Here is a 24,489-nt window from a genome sequence, read left to right on the forward strand (position 1 = left end):
ATTTAGAAACTATGGATTCTAGAAAGAACCCACAGTAGGGAACTCTGGGAAAGCATGGGTATCCTATCTAATAAAAGGGTAATATGCAAATTAACCATCACTCCGTCACAAAGATGGTGGCACCCATAGCCACAAGATGGTGGCACCCAGTCCTCTCAGCCTCCCCGGAGTCCCCCAGTCCTGGGGGGGCGGCTGCTGAGAGGGGGCAGCGTGAGCAGCCTGGCGGAATGTTTGCCTCATCACCACAGCAACGAGGCAAGCATTCTGCACCTGGCCGTGGATGAGCCTCTGGGCTGAGGAGAGCCTCTGGGCAGCAGGCGCGAAGTGGCCAGGCCCCGCAGAGAGCTACTGGTGCACAGATTCATGCACAGGGCTACTAGTTCTACAATATTACATACACTTTACCCCCTTTTTTCTGCTTCCAAAAATCAGTTATTTCCTATTAGAGATCTACTCCCATTCCTTTTTCATTCTGTTTCATAAGGACCAGCTAAGGTCTAGCTCTGGTTTATGTTTTCTATTTTGTATCATTCACAGAAATACATGAGTATCACCATGTACACACTAGTTTAGTCTTTTAGAAATGAGCTTCAAACCCATTATCATATCAGAGACCCTTGAAATTAGGATGTTAAACAGAAAGATATGTGCACGCACACGCATTCACACACACATACTCACACCCACCCAAACATAAACTTGGCAGGGATGGGGGAATCTCTAGATTCCAAGTTCATCCAAACCCTAGCTCTTAACACAATACATTATGAGATTCATTAGGCTATAGGAACTGCTTCAATGCAGGTATACTGCAATTATTTTGCATTACAAACGATCTCCAAATCTCAATGGCTTATCGGGTTTTTTCTTGCTCAGAGGCCTATGCTTTGCCTGTCCCTCTTCTGGGCTTGTCTGAGATTGGCTGACTTAGGATGGGCTTGGATCTAGGCTGCAAAGTGGGTGCAGGTCCTCTCCCTGGGTCCTCCCATTTTGGGACCTCGGGTACCGATAGCACGCTTTTCCCATGGAGGAGTGCAGGAAAGCAAGGGGGTGAGCAGAAACGTGAAAGGTAAACAGTCACTTCTGTTCGCATTCCCTAAGTCCTAACAGGTGGGGGACTGTACTCCCCACCCGGGGAGCCCAGGAGAGAAAGGGAGGAAACAAGGGGTTGTCAACAAATAGTCTTATCGACCTCAGATCCTGCTATTGCTAAAACTTTCTATCTCCTTTCTTAGACCTGAATCTGTCATATCAACAAAAATTAAGGAAAACAAGAGGGGAAGGAGGGCTGGAGAAAGGAAAGTGGGAAGATTCTATGTGTTTTCTCCATTCTGCCCCCACCACTATGGCCATTTCCTTTGGCATAGAGCTACCAATCATTAAAAATAAGAAACACGTGAAATTTCAAAGGTGGCTAATCAATTCAAGTAAATATTTCACGGAAGCCAGTAGCTGATGAAAATTACAAATTCTGCACCAAAAGCTGTTTATCCTAAATTATTTCCTCTCACTTTCCCCCCATTCATTTTGTCTGTGAAACCCACGAGGAGTAGTTTTTTGAAAGGACAAACTATCTTGTATGTATTTTGATCCTTAGAGTGTAACTCAGTACACAGTATGTGTCTATTGAGTAAATGTCATGCAGATATTTAAAGACAACGTGACCTTTTAAACATTTACTTAGTACTGAGCCTTTAAATATTGACTTAATTTGAAAAGCAAGAGTATGTCATTTTGTCATCGCTCTAAAAGAATGTGAGAACTTAAATTACTCTTTATTAATGCAGAGCACTGTTTTTCACCTGAGAATCACCAAATTAATGAAAAAGAATTTAAATACTGCATATATCTATCTTACAGCATAATAAAAATATCGGTTCTTAGAAAACATATTGTTTTTATTTTCCATAAAGATGCCAACTATACAAGTGATTACAGCTGTCAGAAAATATAAATTGAATGGTTATTTTTTATTTGAATAGCATTATTGTGTGGGTGCAGAGATCTATAAGTAACATTACATTTTAAAAAAACAACAAGAAAAAAATGAAGGATTTCTATTCACTATTGTGTTCTTATCTAATTAGTTCTCAAAATATATGTTATTATCCTTCTCAAAAATACCCTGCAGTTTTAAAGGAGAGGAAGTTATAAATGTCAGCAATGATGTAAATGGGGGGAGGGGCTGCAGAGCAGTCAGGTTTTCCTATTAACATCGCAATTAGTAACTATTGCTCTTAGTAATATTTTGGTCCTCACCGTTTAAATACAAGATTCTAATATCTAGTCAAAATATACTTCAATAAAGTTTAGTACAAATGTGATGCAAGTGGGTTCATTTAAAGTTTATTAATGTGACAGTATTTAACAAGTAAATATACTTTATAATACAATTTTTGATGTGGGCAATACATTTAATTTTTTCAAAAAACTACTCCTCGTGTGTTTCACAGACAAAATGAGTGGGGGGAAAGTGAGAGGAAGCACACAGAACCCCAAACAAAAGGAATCCTCTGGCCAGGGCTCCCTTAGCCTTTTTGGTTGCACTTGTCTTATCTGGTGGCTGGAGGAATTAGCCAAGTTTATCACTTTGGAAATAATGCAGTTCTGCTATTATGATTCCCTATTACATCTTATTTCTTTTTAAAAAATATATTTTTATTGATTTCAGAGAGGAAGAGACAGGAAGAGAAATAGAATCATCAATGATGAAAAAGAATCATTGATTGGCTGCCTCCTGCATGCCCCACACTGGGGATTGAGCCCATAACCCAGGAATGGCCGTGACCTACTGGTTCATAAGGCAACAATCAACCAGTGAGCCATGCCAGCCAGGCATATTTTATTTCTTAAAATAAAAACCTTTATGTGGAAAATAAATATGGTGTTCTAAGCATCCTTCATCCACGAAGAATTATGAGGATCCTAACCAGTATGAATGTGACATCAGGAAGACTGTGCTGTTGTGATGCCCTCCAGGATGATACATGTCAAAGCTCACAGCATGCTGTGCTGTGTGATTCACTGCTTATTACTCAAACTTTAATTAATGTCCTCCTGACAGTTTCTTTAGCTTAGATATCAGCTTTACTCCACTTCACCACCTGTTTTTAAAACATTATTTCATTCTCTGCCATTGTTTTTATTATTTCTCTCTCTGGCTTTAGGTCTTAAATGAAGATCAACATGATTTTGAGACTAATATTATTTTTCCTATAAACATTACAAAGTGCAAAAATCTTCTACAGGTTTTATATGAGGGAGAAAGGTGGGATTAACTGTACTACAATTTGGGTTTTACAAAGCCAAAGATGAATGAATAGCCAATGTGATCTGAAATAAAATACCCAGAACAAAAGCAGTAAAATGTTCAGCCTGTCTCAGAGTAAAGCATTGAGCTGTATACTTGAGTCACTTGACCATTCCATAGCCAGAATTACTCATCACAGTGTATGAGACAATTCTAAGCAACTGGGAGAATACACCAGGATTGATTGTCAGTAAGGGGAGAACACATCACCCTATTCAAAGGGCTATTTTAGCTAATCAAAAGAAATGCACTGTGATTTTTATACCATTTTATTAAATAAAAAGCAAATTGAACCAAGAAAATAATTGACAAAATAATCACTCTCAAGTGATTCCTGGAAAATTCACCTGATAATAAACCTAGCTGACAGTTAGGTTTACATGAGATGTTTTGTTTTGTAAACCCCTGGTTTTGTTTTTGTACTTTCAACTATAGTTGACATTCAATATAATATGAATTTCAGTGTAGAGCATAGTGGCTAGACATTTATATAACATTCGAAGTGATCCCCCCAATAAGTCTGCTACCCACTGGACACCATATGTAGTTATGTCTGGGTTCTGGTTTAATCAATTCCTTATTCTTAAATTTAAGTTGTGGCTGCTTGTAAATGCATTTTAAAATTTCTATTTCTGGATTGATTAATAGTAGTCTGGGTTATAATTTATAATTTAGTAAGTGTAACTTACTATCACTTTATAGTTCGGGCTGTAGTACAGGACATTATTGGTCCCAGAAAGCAAAACTTTTGACCACCTTTGAGTGGAGTAGGGAAAAGGCATGCATATTGGCAGGCCTCAACTACAGAATACTGTATGGTGCTGTACTTCTAACATGGTTCATCCAATGTACTTGTAAGAGAATATAATCTAAAACTGTTGTTGCCCAATAATCTTATCACAGACTAGTGTAAAAGTCAATTTAGTGATGAAAGATTGCCTTAGATATATGCAATCTAAGTATCTCTCCGAATCAGAGAGCACAAAATCAAATGACTTCAGAGATTCACTACCTGGATGCTGATATTTTTTCCTTAGTATTTTTTTTTCTTTATTTTATTGTTGACACCATTAGAGATGTTCCCATTTCCCCTTATCCGCCTTTGCCCGCCTCCACCCAGCCCCTTCCCTTCGGCACTTTTTTCCAATTGATTTTACTGAACTTTGATACTATGGTGGGGGCAAATATTTGGCTGAAGATCAGGGAGGTTTCTTTTCCTGTCACACTGAAATAACGACCAGCTTCTTTCTGTAAAGCAGTGGGTTTTGTTCCCTCATAAAACTGCTTTATTATTGTATTCAAGTTATCGTGAGCAGTGATCAGATTATAATCCACACTTGTCCTCAATTCTGTGCTTGTAGGATCCAGCGTTTTGTTTCAGAAATACCAGTGCCTGCCCCATCCACTCCCTCAGCCACTGAGGCCGGCTTTCTCTGGGTAGGGTTCCACATCTTTGTTTTGTTGTTGGGGCTGACTGTGAGTAGTTCTGATTACTGAGTTTTGAACAGTGACCTGGAGTACTTATTACCAAATGTGAGGCCCATCAGTGCCCTGATTTTCCTCAACTGTGGTGGTCATTGCCAATTTTCCAACTGAGGAAGACAATGACAATAGTCCAGAGTCACCATTAGACTCTAAGTGGACATGGAATGTCTTCTCTTTTTTCAAGCCAGTGATGTTTTGGGAGTTTTTTTATTGTATCCTATCCTAGCTTGAATCCTCCTATGCACACTTCCTTGCAACACTGGAAGAGTAGATGTAGAGAAAGCCATGCTCAGGCAAGCTCCCAGAGCATGACTGCTTCCCAGGGCCAAGGTGATTTGGTTCCAATCTTTATAGTCAGGATGATTGATGATGATAAAATCTATATATATATATATATCACAAGAAGCAGGCTTTTTTATTTTTTAATGATAAATAACTTTTCAAAGTAGAATGAATGCATTTTTTGGGGGGGGAATAGTATGATATAAGAATTCTACAGAACATATAATGCTTATATTCCTTTGCATGCATTATAAAATATTTTTTTAGAATAAAAAAGACAAGGCATTGCAGTAATCTAGCTCTGCACACTCAAATAATTTATCAAGCTGATCTCTTCCTGAATTATCATATGAAAAGCAGGCAATGATCTCCTAGCTCACAAAAACGCTTCATTGTAATTAATGTAAGAATGGTGTTGAGGAGACTTGCATTGTACTTCAGAGGATAAAAATGTTTCCCTGATCTAATGTTGCTTCCCCAGAGCAACTAGTTTGATTTTATGTGATAAATACAAAGCTAGGAAGTTGATTATCAACTTTTTTTTAGGATCAAACCCAAACAGTATAGAGGACTTTACAATATGTATTTTGTGTACTGACTTGACTTTTACCTATCACAGTGATCGGCAAACTGCGGCTCGTGAACCATATGCGGCTCTTTGGCCCCTTGAGTGTGGCTCTTCCACAAAATATCACGGCCTGGGCGAGTCTATTTTGAAGAAGTGACATTAGAAGAAGTTTAAGTTTAAAAAAATTGGTTCTCAAAAGAAATTTCAATCATTGTACTGTTGATATTTGGCTCTGTTGACTAATGAGTTTGCCGACCACTGACCTATCAGATAAAAGTTAAAGAGGCTGAAATGTTGATATATAGAGATTTATAATGGTGCTTTAATAGAAGCAGCCTAATAAGTAGACATTGAATAGTAGTTAAATTCATAGGCTCTGGAGCTAGGTTAGTTATATTTAAGTCCTAGCTGCGCAATTTGGTAGCTGTCTTAGTCCAGGCTGCTATAACAGAATAGCACAGACTGAGTGGCTTAGAGGCAACAGAAATTTATTCCTCACATTTCTGGAATTTGAGAAGTCCAAGATCAAGGTACTGGCAGATTTGGTGTCTGGTGAGGACCCCTTCCTGGTTAATAGATGTGGGATCTTCTAGTTGTGTTCTTTGATGGTGGGATGGATTCGGGAGCTCTCTGGGGTCCTTTTTATAGAGCACTAATCTGTCCTTTCATTATTCAGATTCAGTCTCTAATGGTAGCTACGTGACAAGTTATTTTACTTAAGCAAGTTATTTTACTGTGCCTCAGTCTCCACATCTCTAAAATGGGAATAGTTTTCTCAGTGGTTATGAGGATTAAAATTCTTAGATCTGGACAACTACTAAAAACACTTAACTAGTTCTATGGACATTACTAAGAACATTCCCTGGCATGTTAGCTATTAAAACTAGTTCTCTAATCATAAATGGCCAATGATTATAAATCACTCCACATAGTTCAATCAAATCAACATTATTCAAGAGCCTGTAGTATAATGAGCACCATGGTAGGTCCTATAAATACAAGGATGAATAAGACCTGACCCTTGTTTTTATCTCATGGGATATAGTAGCCTAAAAGAAGAAAGATATGTAAGTGAGGTTAAAATGAACAATTTAAAATGGATCTTATCTGTCTTGATCATCTCTGTAACTACAACACTAAGAACAGAATTTGGATACATTAATGGTGTTCAGTAAATGTTGAATGAAAAAAAAAAGTGAATGAATGCATGTAGTAAGAAAGGTAAGTTGGGAGCCAATCATGAAGGAATTTATACACCATGAAACAGATTTTGGACATGTATTTAATGGGTAACACTGAGGAGAGATGGTTGCTTAACATAGAATTAGGGTTCCAACAGCACAGTGGATGATGGGACTGTTGGCAAGGTGGTCCAGAAGGATGAAGCTAATTGGAATGAAAATGCCCAGAGGACAGACAGCAGGCAGTAGGGGATGGAAAGGTGATAATTCTGAATCACATGGGGAGTGTGTTATAGGTCATGAGTATGTTATGGATTGTTGGAGTAAGAACTGCTATCTTTATTTAAAGTTACTGAGCCTAGAGCAGTGGGGTGGCAGGAGCCTCTCCCACCTCTGCGGCAGCACTAAGGATGTCCAACTAATGGTCCATACATCCCCTGAGGGCTCCTGGACTATGAGAGGGCGCGCCGGGCTGAGAGACAACCCCCCCCCAGTGCACGAATTTCATGCACCGGGCTTCTAGTTATACTATACTATCCTAAAAGCAAAATTGCATTTCATTTTATTTTTTCCCCATCATATGTATGGTCTAATAACTCATTTGAAAAGAAATTAACAAAAAAATTATGTGTTTTGATGTATGACTAATATATAAAACTTGCAAAGTTAATTACTGAAAAAATTCTTAAGGGGGAAAAAAACATGTTGGTGTCATTTTCCTTTCCCCCCCAAGCTGGTATATACATGCTATACTGTAGAATCAGACATTCGGTTTTATTCTCAATGGAAGTAACAATACAAGTCAATTTGCACTCTCTCTCTCTCTCTTCCTTGGCTAGGTATCATATGTCAAAGCTATTGACATTTGGATGGCAGTATGCCTCCTTTTTGTGTTTTCAGCACTTCTGGAATATGCAGCTGTAAATTTTGTATCAAGACAGCACAAAGAACTTCTGAGATTTCGACGAAAGAGAAAGAATAAGGTAAGCAATTAAATGCATTGGGTTCACTGGGATACCAACTTTCACTAAAAAATGAATTTGTTATATATATAATTTAAATATATTTTTATTTATTTCAGAGAGGAAGGGATAGGGAGAGAGAGATAGAAACATCAATGATGAGAGAAAATCATCGTTAGGCTGCCTCCTGCACAACCCCTACTGGGGATGACCCTGCAACCTGGGCATGTGCCTTTGACTAGAATCGAACCCTGGGCCCTTCAGTCCACAGACTGACACTCTATCCACTGAGCCAAACCAGCAAGGGCTGTTATATTTAATAGGATGTGAAGAGAGGAAGTGGATACTGGTTCCTTTGGTTTTGTCCAACTGAAATTTAAGTTGTCAAAAATAGCTTCAGGAAGAAAATGGTGACATCTAGCTATACTGTTGACATGAGAACTTTCTCAACTTCGTTCTAGTGGGTTTCCTGAAAAGACACCATTTTTTCCTTTCATTAACAAAAATGTATCATTTCTTATTTGCAATGTTAGAGGGTTTCTGGTCGTTTTACTTCACATAAGTCATCAAATATAGTGTTTAAAGCTGTTTATTTTTTCAAATGAATTCTTTTGTTTCTATCAAATATTACCTATTTATTAACACTTCAATGTTCATATAGAACTAAGAGGTCTTTTTTGATGCATACTTTCATGTTTTAAAGACATTTCTTCTGAATTCCCATGGGAAACACAATATAGTGTTATTTTTGTCCATCAACCTAATAATTTAAACCTAGAAGAAATGTTATTTAGAACATCATTGGGAGACCACAGGACGTTGTAGAAGTAATCTCCTGATTGGATTTGGATGTACAAAATGGGGTTGTTCCTCCCTATTAAGACTTGCAATGCCATCTCTTTTTAACCAACCCCTTTCCTCTTCTGTGTGGAAGAGTTTCTATTGGCCAGCATATTTACTTCTTTTAATGTCAATGTGCCAGCTAATATTTTGAAAGAAAGTGGAGTCTTAAGCAATAGAGAAAATTCATAGTTCATATATAGTGCACATTTTTAAGGATTTAATTTTTTAAAGGATTCCTTCTGGTTTCTGAATTATTGACTATGATTTATAGATTTATAAAACCTTTCAAAGCACTAAGCCATGATCTCTCAGGGCTGAGCCTACTCAGTATTAGTCATCTTCTAAAGCAATAACTTACTCAGGCTTGTCTAATTGACTCCCCAGAATCATCACTGCTCCAATAAATATCCAATTCAGTGTAGCATGGAAGAAACATCAGCATTGGGATATACTGGGTAATGCACTGGACAAAAACAACAACAATGCTAGATCATGCATTTGATCAAATTTTTATGAAAAGGAAAGCATATAATTTGTACATGAAAACATATTTTGATGGGAGATTAATTTTTTTCATCTCCTTACCCTGACCTCACCCCTGTCAGCTAGTTTTCTTAGACTTTTCTAGTTCTTCCTCACTCTCCTTTTCATTCTTTTCCTCCCCTTTTTCTGCCTCCCTTACTATCTGTTTGCACCCCCTTTCTCTCTCTTGAGACCTGGTACTGGCTGAAACACTGTAACAGGACAGAACAGCACTGTATCACAGGGCTGAAGCTCTTGTGTTTCCCTTTAATGGTTGATGAAGACAATTTCTCCTTCTAATCTCATTAATCATAAGTAAGGCAATATTTATTTTCCCTTCTCATTTTTGTTTGCTTTTTCACATTTTTCTATTTCCCTACCTTTCTCTTCCTTTCTACAATTTAAAATGTATAACCATGTACTGCAAACTCTAGAAATGAGAAGTATTACACATGTCTTGTCCACATGGGGGCTAAGAGCTTAGACATTTTCTACTCCCACCTCATATCCAACAGACACAGTATCCAGTGGATAACATAATAGACTACAAGTTTACTTGCTCAATTCTGGTTCCTCCTTTTAAAAAATTATCCTTACTGAAGCAGTTCTTTATTCAGTTTTACCACCTGTAAGACTATTGGGATACAAATATTTGACATTCCTTCTTTAGCTCAAAGAAAGACAGCAAAATTAATTTTCTAATAATTGGCACTCTAGAAAAATGCAGAAATGCAAAAATAATATCTTATTATTTTCTAATCACCATTTGAAATACACCATGTGTAAATATTGTAATTAAGATTTGGTGCAGGGAAAAAATAATAAAATCCAGGGTTTTGTTTTGTTTAGCTCATTTCATACTTTGGGAAGTGGATACATTGCATATGTGAAAATCTATTAATTGATACATGATTGTTAAAATGGTATATGTAATTAAAACCAATTTTGAAATTATATTTAATCATGTGTGCTTGATTCTCTGGTTTCTCAATCCCAGACAGAAGCTTTTGCATTGGAGAAGTTTTACCGTTTCTCAGACACGGTAAATTCACTTTCTTAACTCTAAGTGGAGGAATGTGGTCATCAGTAAAAAAGCAGAGCGCATATTCTGCACGCAGGCAGTGTTTGGTGGGGAAACATCCCTTTGCGTATTTAAAGCCAAAAAACCACCATCCCCCTTCAGCTAAGAATACTCTCTTTTTCTAATAATTCCATTTGTCTTCCCTCACTCAGTAAGAGGATATTTAAATATTCTCCTTCATCTTATTTAACCAAGTTATTTGATCAGTCAAAAAATTTTAATAAATAGTAAACAGAAGTATTACATATACCTTATTGTAGTCTCCATAAAAGAATGCTTTGACAAAATAAGTTTCAAAATAAATGGGAAATTTATTTATACTAAAAAAATTGAAAAGCAGCTCCTCTTACCAGAAAACAGAAATCTAAAAATCAGGCAAAAATAAAAAGCTTTGTTTTTTAGAACATATTCTGAATGTTAAGATATGTTAAGATAGTATAGTAAGTGAATAATTTTGGTTTTGATAATGGCATCCATTGACATGTTTGATAAGAGATCACAAGGATACATGTATAAATTCAGTGATTGAATTTAAACCTACCAAAGCCAAGAATTTAGTCTAGGAAATCATATACAAATAGTCCAGTCTACTAAACTAAAATTTCTGAGAAAAAAAAAAGTATTTTAAAAAAAAACCTCTGCAGATGATCCTACCACATGCCTTAGTTAAGAATAGACATAATGTTAGATGAATGAACAATAGACATAATATTAGATGAATATTAAAGTAATCTGAATTTTATGGCAGATATCTAGACCCAGTATTATTTTAAAGCACTGAAGTTTTCTTATATTATAATGTATAATCTCTCAACTCTTTCCTACTAAAATTGCATATTTGTTCTCAACATAGCTAGCTACTTCTTTTTTTACATGACCCAGTTACCTTTATTTGATTATTTTAACTGTAAATTTGAAACATTATTATTTGCATTAAATTTAAATAATCACATATAGTAGCCTCTTTGGGAGAGGTATGTATTTAAATTTCCAGTCACTAAACAGTTAATGCTTATAGGAGCTTTAGTATAAAAGATAAATATTGCTTTATTAAAAATGCAAAAAAAGAACTCTGATGAAAAATCAGGTTTACCTCAGCAACAGTCAATACTGAATTATTTTTAAAACAAAATGATTTTCAAACAAATTTATTGAAAATTAAATGCATTCTATTTATTTTTATAATTGTCGTGAAATTTTTGGGTTAGTTGTTTTAACTTTTAAAAGACAATTTTCTGAACCTAGTAACTTTCTGGGTTGACCAAATTCATCACTAAAAAACAAAAACAAAACTATTTGGAAACAGTTCTATCAATCTAAATCTTTAAATCAACATAATCAAAATGAGTCTAAAAGTTTATTCTGTGCCCTTTCTTTTCATGAGTACTACTGATTTACCTGAGATTTTTTTTAACTCTAATTTGTCAGAACAGGCAAAATACAATAGCCTCATTATAGAAAGCCTGTCACAGCAGGGGACCTTATACTGATATAAATATTATTCCTATAAAAGTTTTAATTTGGTTCAGCAATGACTTAGGCATTGTAGACAATCTTTAATACCTTACTTTTTCCTCTATTAAGTTTCAAGTGAACCTTTTGTCTACTGTGAAAGAATAAAAGTTTGCTCTTGTGTGCAAATTTCCCCACCCCACACTGTCATAGCCTGCTGTGTGCACATTACCCACCGCACCTGCTCATACTGCCTATCTCCAGTACTGTGTATGCGCGGGTGTATGCATGGCATGAAAGTGTTAGTTGCTTTTCCCTTGTATGATATCATTACATTGGTACTGGAAGGTTATTGAGACATGCCAAAATATTTCTGAACATATGCGATTTGTTGAGAGATGTGGATGATATGGGATTGCTTTAATGCATTTTATGTAGCTTCTTCTGCGTTGCAATATAATGTAATGATGCAATGGCTTGCTGAGAGAAAACGCATTCACACAGTATTCTAGCACCTCCATCTTTCTACTTATTATGGTATTGACTGTTGTTTATCTACACAGGTGAGATAAGCATGGACCAATAGTTCTAGATTTTGAAAATAATTACCAAGTTTATAATTTGCTAGACATGATAGTTATCTTTTAATAATAAAGATACCATTGACTGTATTTTGACTACCTGTACAAAAACATCATTATTTTATTCACTTATGTATTTATGTGTTATCTTACTTTAAAAATAACTCAAGGTGACTTCTAAGAATAATGAATAATTGATTTTCCTACCTTGTACATTTTGTCAGCTCCATAATCTTAGAACAAATACAAATATACATGTACTCTATTTTGGTTGAATGGATGGTGCTCCAAAGTTGAAAACAATTTGGCACCCATGTACACTAAATTATTTAATAGTTTTCATTATAGGTTGGTTTATGCTGTATTCCAGAGTATAAGATATTCTTTCAATAGGTAAATATTTCCTACAAATTTCTTTGTTACATATATGAAGACAAATCTTTTTCAGATAATTTTAAACAAATTCTATTTCAATGATTCTGATATATGACGGTTAGAAATTTCATCCTCTCTAGTAAAACAAAAATTGTAAGAATTGAATTATTTTCTGAAAACAAATATTTAGAGATTAGGTTCAACAGAGATATTTTTAGAGCTATTCTGCCTCTGAAATACTTATTTAGAAAATAATCTATAATAATAAAAGTATAATATGCTAATTAGACCAGACAGCTAAACGACCTTCTGGATGTCACTCCAGACATCCTTCTGGATGAAGCTGCCATGGCAGGGGCCAAAGCAGAGATAGTTAGGGGTGCTCAGGCAGGCAGGAGAGCAGTTAAGGGTGATCAGGCAGGCAGGCAGGCAAGCGGTTAGGAGCAGTGGTCCCAGATTGTGAGAGGGATGTCCAACTGCCGGTTTAGGCCCGATCCCTCTAAACCAGCAGTCGGACATCCTCCGAGGGGCCCTAGATTGTGAGAGGGTGCAGGCTGGGCTGAGGACCCCCCCTCCCCCGACGTGCACAAATTTTGTGCATCAAGCCTCTACTATTCAATAAAGTAACATTCTTTATTTAATCTAATTTCACATGCATTGTAGGGACTGCCATCTCAAAGTTAACTAAAATAGGTTTATAGTACTGCTTTTTACACATGCTATCTACTACATTATATTATTTCACTCCATGATTATGACTTGGCACTGAAATAATCTAGCATATTATGCTAGAAATAGATATATAAATAATTTAAAATTATTTCATTGATTTCTTATTAATCTAATACATAGAAGATTGAATTAAATTTTCATAATATTTCATGTGAAACATTCATTTTAAGCTGAAATTTTACCATTCAACAATCTCCAAACCATTTCTGAATCTAAATTCAATATGCCAAGCATAATTCATAACTAATTCAAATATCATCTATAATAAATGCAAGGTTTTCATAGGAGTGAGGTTTTAAAGAATTTTATACTGATAATTAACTTGCAACAATAAAGTATTTTAACCTCATCTATAATTGCATTTTTAAACACTTCTATTTTTAAATAATATATAAATGTATACAGGTGTATTAAACTGAATATTTTACTTTAGGCTAATACTTTAGAAAAACAATATTTTAATCATTCATGTTTTTTATCTTACCTTATTATTAATAATATCATAGGTGTAATTTGAGTAACTTATTGTGTGTTTTATATATTTTCTCTCACCTTAAAAAAAAAAACACAACAATCCTGCTAGATAGTGCTATAATCTTTTTTTTTTTTTTAACTAAAAACCAAAAATCTGAGAGCTAAGTAATTAAGACTACCCAGACTCCTGGCAATAAATGATGAAGCCATGGAATCACTTAACTATAATAAAACATTTTCATTTTGAATCCAATCTTGACTCAGAATTTAAATTTGGACTATCTAGTATATTTATGATTACATAAAATATTTGAAAATTATTTGCTATAGTACACACATATTTTTATTATGCAGACAATGTTCCTCAACCTCTTATTTTCTATTACCATTTCCAGGAAATAAATATTTGAACAAGATATTTTAATGAGGAAAGTGTTTTCATTGAAACTGAAGGTTTCTGTTTCTTCAACTCCGGAATTAATAGGAAAGCCATTGGTGATGAACGTATAAGTGAAATCATATTCCAGGCGCTTTTGAAAACAATAATGTAATAAATCACATTATATGACCTACTTATTCAAAGCCTCTTTTCTAACATATGCCTGTGTCTTGCAGTACATTTTAAAACGGATAAAGATACAGGTTGTATAGTCTTACATATAGCCTTACCTAGAAACAGCCTTACTTAAAAACAGGAATTGCTAAAAATAAAATAATAGTTCAATACTAATGCAAAAACCGTTACAAGGGTACACAGTATTTTCATGAGCTACCACTTAAAATGTAAATTAGAAAGTGTTAGAGGAATTTAAAATTTTTTTTTACATCCTTACAAATTCAAGCTGATTAGGATAGCTGCATTGTGCCTCCAGGAAACTTTTGTTTCTACAACTTGACTGTGCATTGTAATCACCCACAAACCCTGTTGGACGTGCAGATAAGCGGGACAGCTTAAGTGCTAATGAGAAGGAATCTCTGCATGGAGACCTGGAAAACCAATCTCAACAATCCCTCCCAGTGATTGATTCTAAGACAGGTGTTACGTAGACCACAGTGCAAGAAACATTGGCCTTGCCAAGACTATCATCACTGCATGCACATAGAATGATGGCAGTTTTACAAATTGTTGCCATTTTTTTTTATGATGGACCAATGCTATTTAATGATAGTTAAGTTTAAATTGTTCCAATGTGTCATTTTCTATTAAAACCAGTGTCCAAATGTGATGTAAGCTTTGTTCAGTACAGCACCATAGCTCTGATGATAGGCTTAAAGACACAATCATACTTATAAGACAGAAATAATCTTTAATCTTGTATGTCATTGACTTAACTTTTTAAAAGGATAAAAAGCAAGAGAGATAGCAGATAAAGTAGCTTCATTTAACTAGGGGCCTTGCAGCTAAGCTACTCAACACACAGGATTTTTTTCTTCCCTCACCTGCACAGGGCATGAATGGCTTCTAGTTTAAAGAAATAGAAGCAGTCTCATAAGCAGCAACGATCCCTACAGCTAAAAAATGCAAATGCAATTGTGGACCAATGTTGTATCACATATCAATGAGCTGGACAAGACGTCTTAATGAGCCAATTAGTTAGGAATCATCTTTATTGCGCTAAGGTTCAGAGAAGATTACCTCTGTCAAATTCTGAACAAACACAAGTAGGAGTATTTCCTTTTTATATCCTTCTAGTTCTTTGTGTAAGTTATTTTTGCAGACAGCTTGTAACCTTGAGTACATCTCATATCTAACAAACACCTGCAACCTTGGGTATCATATCTATACAGGCACCTGGCATCAATATCAGCATATCAGTTAGATGGCTAGCTTGCAAGATCAGACAATTAAGTTTATCTCTTCTATTATTCAAGCTAAAAAACAAAGTTATTCTACAGTCTAAAAAATAACAGAATTTCAAAACAGCAGAGAATTCAAACAGCAGTTTTCCCTAAGGAGGGATCATTACCATGCTTCACCCAGAGTCATTATATCAGGCAACACTCCACCCCGTACACTTCCCCCACCAGAAACCAGACACCTTTCTAAAGGCATTCCTACCTAAACTCATTCATATTCACTCTCATACACACTCATCTAGTGAACTAGCCAGCCATCATGTCATTGTCATCCTGTCTTTAGTAATGCATGTTTTAATTGCTCATTCCAATTTCTCTGTAAACCATTACTCTGTCAGCAGATGAGATATGTATGAGATGCCTTTCCTATGTTGTGTTCTTGGAACATTTTATACACTGGTCATGTTTAAATGTGTTTCTTTGTCCAATGAGATCTATTGTAGGGGCCCAAACTGATATAAAATGTCTTGTTCCAAGCCATTAATAGTATTGTCAGCTGTGGCTTTTGTTACAGTGTAAACAAATCCCAAGATGGGCTATCTGTCTATTTCTGCCAAAATCCATTACATCTTCCGGGAGCCCTGGGCAAAGACCCTAAGTATTCCATCTGCCGGCTGTGTGTGAGTGCTTGTCATTGGGAGCTTTCACCCAAAGCAATTTTCAAGCAATTTTTTCTTGTGTTAATATTCAAGACAAGCTCTCACCACAGAGATGTTTTCATTGTGCAACAGAGGAATATGCCACAGTTCTGTCCATTGCTGCATGGCCTGGATACCGCCATGGCTACAACCATGGCCAGTCCAAGATATCTGTATTGGCACTCTTGTCTTCTTCTGAGCTAGCAACATGGGGGGCATTAAATGACCTAATTTAATTCCACCCTAGAATTTCTATTAGGAATGATAGCTCCCACCCTGGGTATCTTTGAATATCCAGATATTGCTCTGAGAGCAAGAACCAATTCTTCCCATATTGCCACGTATACTATTCTTGAGTCAGCCCATTGTGTGGACTTTGCTTGCTCTCTTCAACTACAGTTATTCATTCCACTGCAGGTATGGTTTGAGTCCTGACCTTCCATATCGGAGTTCCCATTGGTGAACCAGGTGGCCTGTTTTGCCTCAGTGGAAAGAGAATCATGATGTTTAGACCACTTTGGTAGCTCAACCAGAGATTCCATCACTGGTTCATTGTCAGATAGGTACCTTTTCATGAACATAATATACTTTGCCCGAGGTACTCCCCTTAACTTGTTTCTGAATATACCACTTTCATTTTATCAGGGATTTTAAATTAGAATGCCTTTTTCTTGCTGTAAATTTTTAAAAATTTACCTTTATTATTGAAAGTATTTCAGATGTCCCTTTTGTTTTTCCCCATTGACCTCCTGCATCCTGCACCCGCCTCCCTCCCCAGGCCTTCACCACACTATTGTCTGTGTCCATGGGTTATGCATATGTGCATATAAATTCTTTGGTTAATCTCTCCCCACCCACCCACCTCCACCTTCCCTCTGAGATTCATTAGTCTGTTCCATACCTTTTTGACATCACCTCTAACAAGGTAGAAACTTTAGGCTTACATATAGTCTGATGCCCTTCAGATTCCTTCAGTTTGGGAGACTGATCCTTCTAGAACAAAAGGGAATGCCAGTAGCCATCATTCCAATACTATACCTGCTAACCGCATCAGAGAGTTTTCTAGTCTAGAATCCTAGCAGCTACCTTAGGGAGCCTCTATTGAGTTTTCTTCAGACACTCCAGTCCACATGTATTTTAGTAGCAGATACCTCTGAAATGGATAAATTTTAAGGCCTCTGAGAGTCAGCTTGGGTTATGGCCTGCCTCAAATCTCTTGTTCCCCTTTCAATTTCAATCTGTCTTCTAGTCACTTTATATAGTGTGGCCAACAGAAATCCAAAATCTATCTGCCAGATTTCAGGTAGTGTTACCTGAAAGCTGTTTTTATCAAGTGGGATCCAGAAGAAACAGCAGTTTGCCCTTCACTGTTTGTGACTTGTCTCTAGTAGTTTGTCGAGGTTAAGATTAGCCACCTTTACCTAGTCACGTGTGCCACAGCAGTTTCCAAAACCTCCCTTGACTTTCTCCTCGGAGAGGGAAACTATCATTTCTCATTAACCAACTTACTTTTGACAGTGACCCGAATCAAACTGTTTCCAACCAGGTTGCGCAATATGCTGGAGAATTCGGGTTTCCTTAAGGGGTGAGGAAGACACGCTGTGTTTGACTTTTTTTAGATTGAGATTAAGAGAAACATGTTAGTCAAGTCTATCAAAACCTACCAGCCTCCTTTGTCCTTCTGAAACTCTTGAGTGGTTTCAGAAGGCTGTAGGGGGTACATCTCTAGGGAACCCAGGTAGTCAGACTTCAGGACCCATTTAGTTTTACATAGGGTAGACACAAATGTTCTAGAGAAAATTAATGCTGCCACCACCATTCCCTTACTCAAAGCTGAGAGCTTTCTTTATTTGCCTGGAGTCTTATACTGTTTAATAGCTACTACAGAGGAAGGTTCAGGCAATTCTAAGGGCTCTTATTTTAATATATCCAATTATATCTGGGCTAAGGAACAATTGTTCAAGATTAGGCTCAAGCCAGATTTGGCAAGATCATTCTTTCACATGTCACGTCCCTGATTATACATTTAGCCAAAGACAATGCCATGTACTGGATATACCTTAGTCCCTTATTTTCCTATTTGCAGTTTCTCCTATGACCATGATACCTGCTACCACAGCATCACTATGCCTCCTTCTTGGTCCCACCAGGTTCTCTTTTGCTTTTCATATAGCCTTCTCATTTCCCAGCAGCCTTACTGTACATTGTGCACTGGCACCCAGCAATCCCCCAAAGCTCTGTTCACCACTCCCGGATATTCAACTTTAACTGTAGTGTAGCCTTGAAACCCCATTCAGAATTATGCAAGGAGATCATGGCCTTCAAGTCAATGTTCTTTGTTTCAGCTGACCTAACGGATGGAGTAAATTCAGCAAGTCATATAAGTGCCTTTTGTTTCCATTCCCCACTGGCATCATTGGATTTAACTTCTGAGATGAAAGCAGCAGATTTAACAGGGGCTCTTAAGGGAAGCAGCTGCCGGAACTGGGACAGATTTCCTTCCTCCCAGCGGGCAATAACGTGCTAGGAAATCTGTCTTAGGAATTCTGTCAATTTTCTTCTGTGTCTTAAAAGCCACCCAAAGAGAGCTAATAGATCCACCTCTGGCCATGACCTTTCTTCTGAATAGCCCAGGTATTTTTTTCTTCCATCAGTAAAACCTAGCGTGGCAGCTGCAAAATGTACCCATGAATTATATATGCCCTGCTGCCTTCCCAAAAAGAGAGCCACCTGGGGAACTGATGCCCGAGGGACTCTCCTAATCACAGTGTCTACCAGAGAGGAGGCCAGAGGATAAGGTTTGGGTAGGCTCATTTTTCAAATTATCGAATTGCTACTCCCCTAAAGGGCTATTCTATTTCACAGCAGTGAGAGAACCAGGCCGGGGCCTTCCTCAGTATAGATTCCCACCACTCAGGGCTCCACCCACTCAAAAAAGGGTCATTGATTACACGCCTGCCGATAATTCCTGAATGGCAATGCTGCAGCAAATTAGGAGCTAGCATTCACACTAAACATTACTTTCTGTGCTGCAGCATGCAAAAAAAAAAAAAAAATGATCAGCCTCTAGGTCAATCAACCTCATGATCCTGAAAAACATGGAGACCCAGCTCCTTTATATTGGAACTAGAGGCCCAATGCACAGATTCATGCACAGCAGGGGGGATCCTTCAGCCTGGCCTGCGCCTTCTCGCAATCCGGGACCCTTCGAGGGATGTCCGACTGCAGGTTTAAGCCCAATCCCTGGGCCTAAACCTGCAGTCTGACATCCCCCGAGGGATATAGCAGTGCACCAAGCGGCAGGCGGCCAGGGAGGAGCCTGAGCTGGGGCCACTCACGCTCATCCCAGCCCGCTGCACCTGCTGCCGCTCAGTAGTGCTGCTGCAGAATTGGGAGAGGCTCCTGCTGCACAGCTATGCTAGCCAGCTGTGAGCCCGGCTTCAGGCTGAGCGGCGTTCCCCCTGTGGGAGCGCACTGATCACCAGGGCGCAGCTCATGCGTTGAGCATCTGCCCTCTGGTGGTCAGTGTGCATTATAGCGACTGGTTGGCTGGTCGTTTTATTATTCTGGTCATTTGGTCGTAATGGTCGCTTAGGCTTTTATATTTATAGATTGCTTTCTTCAATATGGTAGCTACCAGCCACATGTGGCACTATTCAAAGCTAGAAATATGAAGTCTGAGTTGAGGCACGTTAAAATATCCACTGACATCAAGGACTCAGTAAGAAATAAAGAATGTAAAAGATCTCTTTAATTTTTACTTTCAGTAAATGTTTAAAGAATATTTAAGACATACTGAGTTAAAGAAAATGTCTTACTAAAAGTAATTGTGCCTGTTTCTTTTAACTTACTAAACTGTAGCAAATATAAATTTAAATTTTAAAATTACATACATGGCTTCTATCTGTGGTTTACATTATGTCGGACAGGGCTGCATGATAGTTACTAGTTTCCAGTGCCACTTGCCTGGGGTTACAGAGAAGTGACATCAAGGTTAAGTGCAATGTCCTTTTAAGTCCCAGCACCTCAGTTTTCATCTTGAGTGCAGGCCCTGAAGCTGCTTGCTTTCCTTGCTTTTGTTTCTCTTCCTCACCCCTGAGTGGTTTCAGTTTCAAAGATAATCAATTAATAGGAGACAAGGAATTAATTGTATCTCGAGCCAACTCTCCTTTCCGTCTTTTCACCCTCGTTCCTTTCAGTTTTATTTTACTAATCACCCAACTACCAACTCAACAAGGTATGAGACTGTATCACTCATATTCAGATACAGTAAGATTTATCCTCAGTTATTTCCCAAAGAGCTTCCGCTACCTCAAACCCAGGGTGGATTAGTATCACATTCTCATTCAGAATTCCCTCCCAACCTATGGAGTCTGCAAAGATCTGAGAGCCAGGTCAGCTTCTGTCCCCACTGCTGAAATTTGGGGGTTGAATGGTCAAGCCGGCCCTTCAGGCACCATAGAATTTAACTTAATATAATGTTCATTCAGTCCTACAGGGGCATGTGAGGCAGGCCTCCCATCAGACACAGCATCTTCCTCAAAGTGGGAGGCCTGGCAGGCACTCAAGATCACTGCTCTTTTGCCCCTCACCCACACGACATGTAGATACAGCTGCCAGACAATAGCCAAGGCATGTGGCTGTGGTCCCCTTGACACAGAGAAGCCACAGCCTTTATTTCTCACCAAGCCTATATACCGTCTGGTCACGTAGACCACTGGTCACGCATGGCCTCCCCAGAGCAGGTGCCTCCTTCACTGCGGATGAAGCAAACTCCACATTCCCCATTTAGCTGAACTCTATTGTTCTCAAGGAAGTGATGCTGGAAGAACCAGAAGTCCCTCTCAGCAGTCCTGAGACAGCCTAGGGCTGGCTGGCATTAACCCTTTACTCACAGTCAGTTATGTGAAAAGATATGGTTGAGAAAAATACAGGTGTTCACTAAATATGGTCAATCTTAAATGATTATTTCTGTTTTGAGGTATGGGGGTCTCCAAAGGTTTGAAAATATGGTTGGAACAGATGGTTAGAAAGGTAGTAATTGAAGCAGATGGTTACAATGTACAAACTTCCAGTTAAAAGTTAAAAAAGCATTAGGCATGTAACATACAACATGATGACTATAGCTTAACACTGGTGTATGATATATAAGAAAGTGGTTAAGATAGTAGATCCTAAGAGTTTTCCTCATAAGAAGAATTTTTTTATTTTATGTATAAGAGATAATGGATGTTAAGTAAACCTATTATAGTCATTTCACAATATATGTAAGTCAAACCATCAGGTTGTACACCTTAAACTTATACAGTGATATACATCAATTATTTCTCAATAAAACTAGAAAAAAGGATAGTCAATAGATACTACTTTACGAAGCACAGCTGCTAGAATCCTAAAATCTTAGCATTTTTGTAATCAAAAATTCAAAGCAAACAATAATATAGCCTTAAAATCTCCATGGAAGCAAAACAAATTGCCAGCACAAATGAACATTCTTATGAAGACTACTAAAAATCAAGTTCCATTTTTTGCAAGATTACAGCAGTAATTACATGGGATTTGGATCATCAGCTTTTATGTCATACCGGTTTCCTCAAAATTCAATTCCTTGTATATCTTCAGTTGAGATATTTTCCAATAATTATATGTTTCTGCTTTCAGATGGAATTGCCTTACTTTATAATTCACCAGAAACCTATTTTATAATTATTACATCAACTTTGATCATCTTCTCATTTTTAGAATCCATTTTAATTTTTATTTGTTACTCTTATATTTTGTAATATACTATTCATTGACATTATACTTTCAAAACACAAAATATTTTTCAAGAGTTTGAGTACTTAGTTACTTTTATCTCTTGTATTACCATAAAAATTACTTCTATAAGAGGCAAGCTATAATAAATTTGTAAAATGTCATCTTTTAAACTTTCAATCTTAGTACAAAAAAAATCAATTAATTGGCAGCCATCTACTGTTACAATCTAAATAAATTTGTCAAATTAAATTAGTCATTAATGAATTTTATTATAAATTAGTAAGTGCCATATTTTCCTATCATGAACAGTGTTTATTATAGTTTTATTAATAATTTTTCCTTAAGTTTATATTTTTCTTTCATGTATATGCATAGGGAATTCTCTTCAATTTATAACATTTAAAAGATAAGTAACAATTTTTAGAACATAATAATTCACAATTTTCTTTAACATGAAATAAACTTTTGCCAAATTTCATTAATAATTTCAATTAAATCAATGCACTTGAAAAGTAATTGTATATAAGCCAGAATATGGGGCTATTTTATAGTCTGCCAAATGGGTTAGTATAAAACATATGAGTAGCATTGAGGATAACAAAAATCAACCAGAGTTATTGAGCTAAACTGTATTTTGAAACAAAGTAACATAAAAGTGTAGGAAATAAGCATTAAAATATTTGCCTCCATGAAAAATGAAAATTCAGTCAATGATCCTGGCACATATTTTTCCCTCTGACATCATATTTACCCATTTAGACACATAATGTAAACAATATTTAGTCTGTGAATATATATGACATAATACCCAATAGATTTTTTTCTTGCTCAATTTATTTAGATGTTCTAGCAATATATAGACAATACCAGAATTGTTACTTTTCCATTAAAACATATAATTTGAGAGTTTTATATTTCTTAATGGACACATCTATGTGATGCACGTTCAATCAATAAAATTTGAGTGGGGAATAAAGCAACTCATACTTATAGACTTGTCTTTTCATTTTAATAATATTAACATTTATCATGATAAAGCTTAAGTTATGGTTCCGAATTGCTGTTAATTATGCTCTATTTCATGACTGAAGTGTTTTCTTATGTTTTTCTTATGGCAGGATGATGAGGTAAGGGAAAGTCGATTCAGCTTCACAGCCTATGGCATGGGACCGTGTCTGCAGGCAAAAGACAGTGTGACCCCCAAGGGCCCAAACCGTCCTGTCCAGGTAATGCCAGAAAGCCCCGATGAAATGAGGAAGATCTTTATCGACAGGGCCAAGAAGATTGACACCATCTCCCGAGCCTGCTTCCCATTAGCCTTTTTGATTTTTAATATTTTCTACTGGGTTATCTATAAAATTCTTAGGCATGAGGATATCCATCAGCAATGAGATTAAGTCTCTGGGGTCATGCAAGTGCCAACAGTCAATTCAAAAGGAAGTGTCATCACCATAGGGGTGTGTGTGTGTGTTTGTGTGTGTGTGTGTGTGTGTGGTGTACAAATGATGACCATTGTATTAAAAGGCATAGAGGAAGGTATTATAATTTGCTATGCAAAGTCATGAGGCAAATTAAGATTCTTTTAGTGGATACCAAATATATATTTATGTAATATAGACATTCTATTTCATATTGATTTATTTGCTCTTTCATAGTAAATCACGTAAGTGGAAGTATCACTGCCAATGTGTTTGTATGTTATATAATGTCGAATAATAGCACATGTGAAAACTACTTTGGATTTCTTTATTTTTAATTTAATAATAATCTTACAAAGTAAAATTTGCACAATGAACTTTATACCAAGAGAAAAGGGAAATGTTGAAGATAAATTAGTAGCTTGAGGCTTTAAAATATTTTCTTATACTGTAGTTACAGATAGAAAAATAATAAGTTAATTCAATGGAAAACTTGTTTAATAGTAATAGAAAATTGTACATACAAATACTACCAGACCTACTTATGTAATAACAAAAAAATCAAATTAGACGATTAAAATAAAGAACTTTTATTATTTAGATAATAGCTTTACTTGTTTAGAATATTACATTTTGCTCTTTGGAAATTTGAAACGAATGGCTCAAGAGATCACATTCTATAAATATCTACTTTTCTTAACTTTATATGTCTTTGAATGAAGGTGAAAATACTGAAAACAGTATTGTTTTGTTTAAATAAGTGTTTTAGCTATATATCTATGTGTTTTTAATTATTGACTAACACTAAAAAATTCAAGCCAGTACCCTTGTTTTGTTAGATTTTTAATAGCTGCTTAATTGTCTGTATGTAATTATGTTTAATGTTTTGATATAATTGAACACAGTTCAGTAAGATTTTTAAATTTTAACTTAGAATGAGACTTTAAAATTCAATGGTATAGTATTTA

General features: G+C 36.5%; 1 protein-coding gene across 2 annotated transcripts in view; it reads left to right on the forward strand.

The window, feature by feature from the left end:
* GLRA3 (glycine receptor alpha 3) overlaps positions 1–23,494 on the forward strand; it is a gene marked incomplete at both ends in the record, with an annotated part of 130,059 nt that extends 106,565 nt beyond the window's left edge. The window contains 3 exons of one of the 2 annotated variants that reach the window (XM_079773365.1): positions 7,666–7,809; positions 10,151–10,195; positions 23,222–23,494. In XM_079773365.1, the coding sequence (XP_079629491.1) occupies positions 7,666–7,809; positions 10,151–10,195; positions 23,222–23,494 (462 nt within the window). The remainder of the gene's footprint in view (positions 1–7,665; positions 7,810–10,150; positions 10,196–23,221) is intronic. The other variant, XM_079773364.1, reaches the window with a different exon arrangement.
* Positions 23,495–24,489: the final 995 nt, after the last annotated feature.

This window comes from Cnephaeus nilssonii (assembly GCF_951640355.1).
Source record: "Cnephaeus nilssonii genome assembly, chromosome: 5".
NCBI classification, from domain to species: Eukaryota; Metazoa; Chordata; class Mammalia; order Chiroptera; family Vespertilionidae; genus Cnephaeus; species Cnephaeus nilssonii.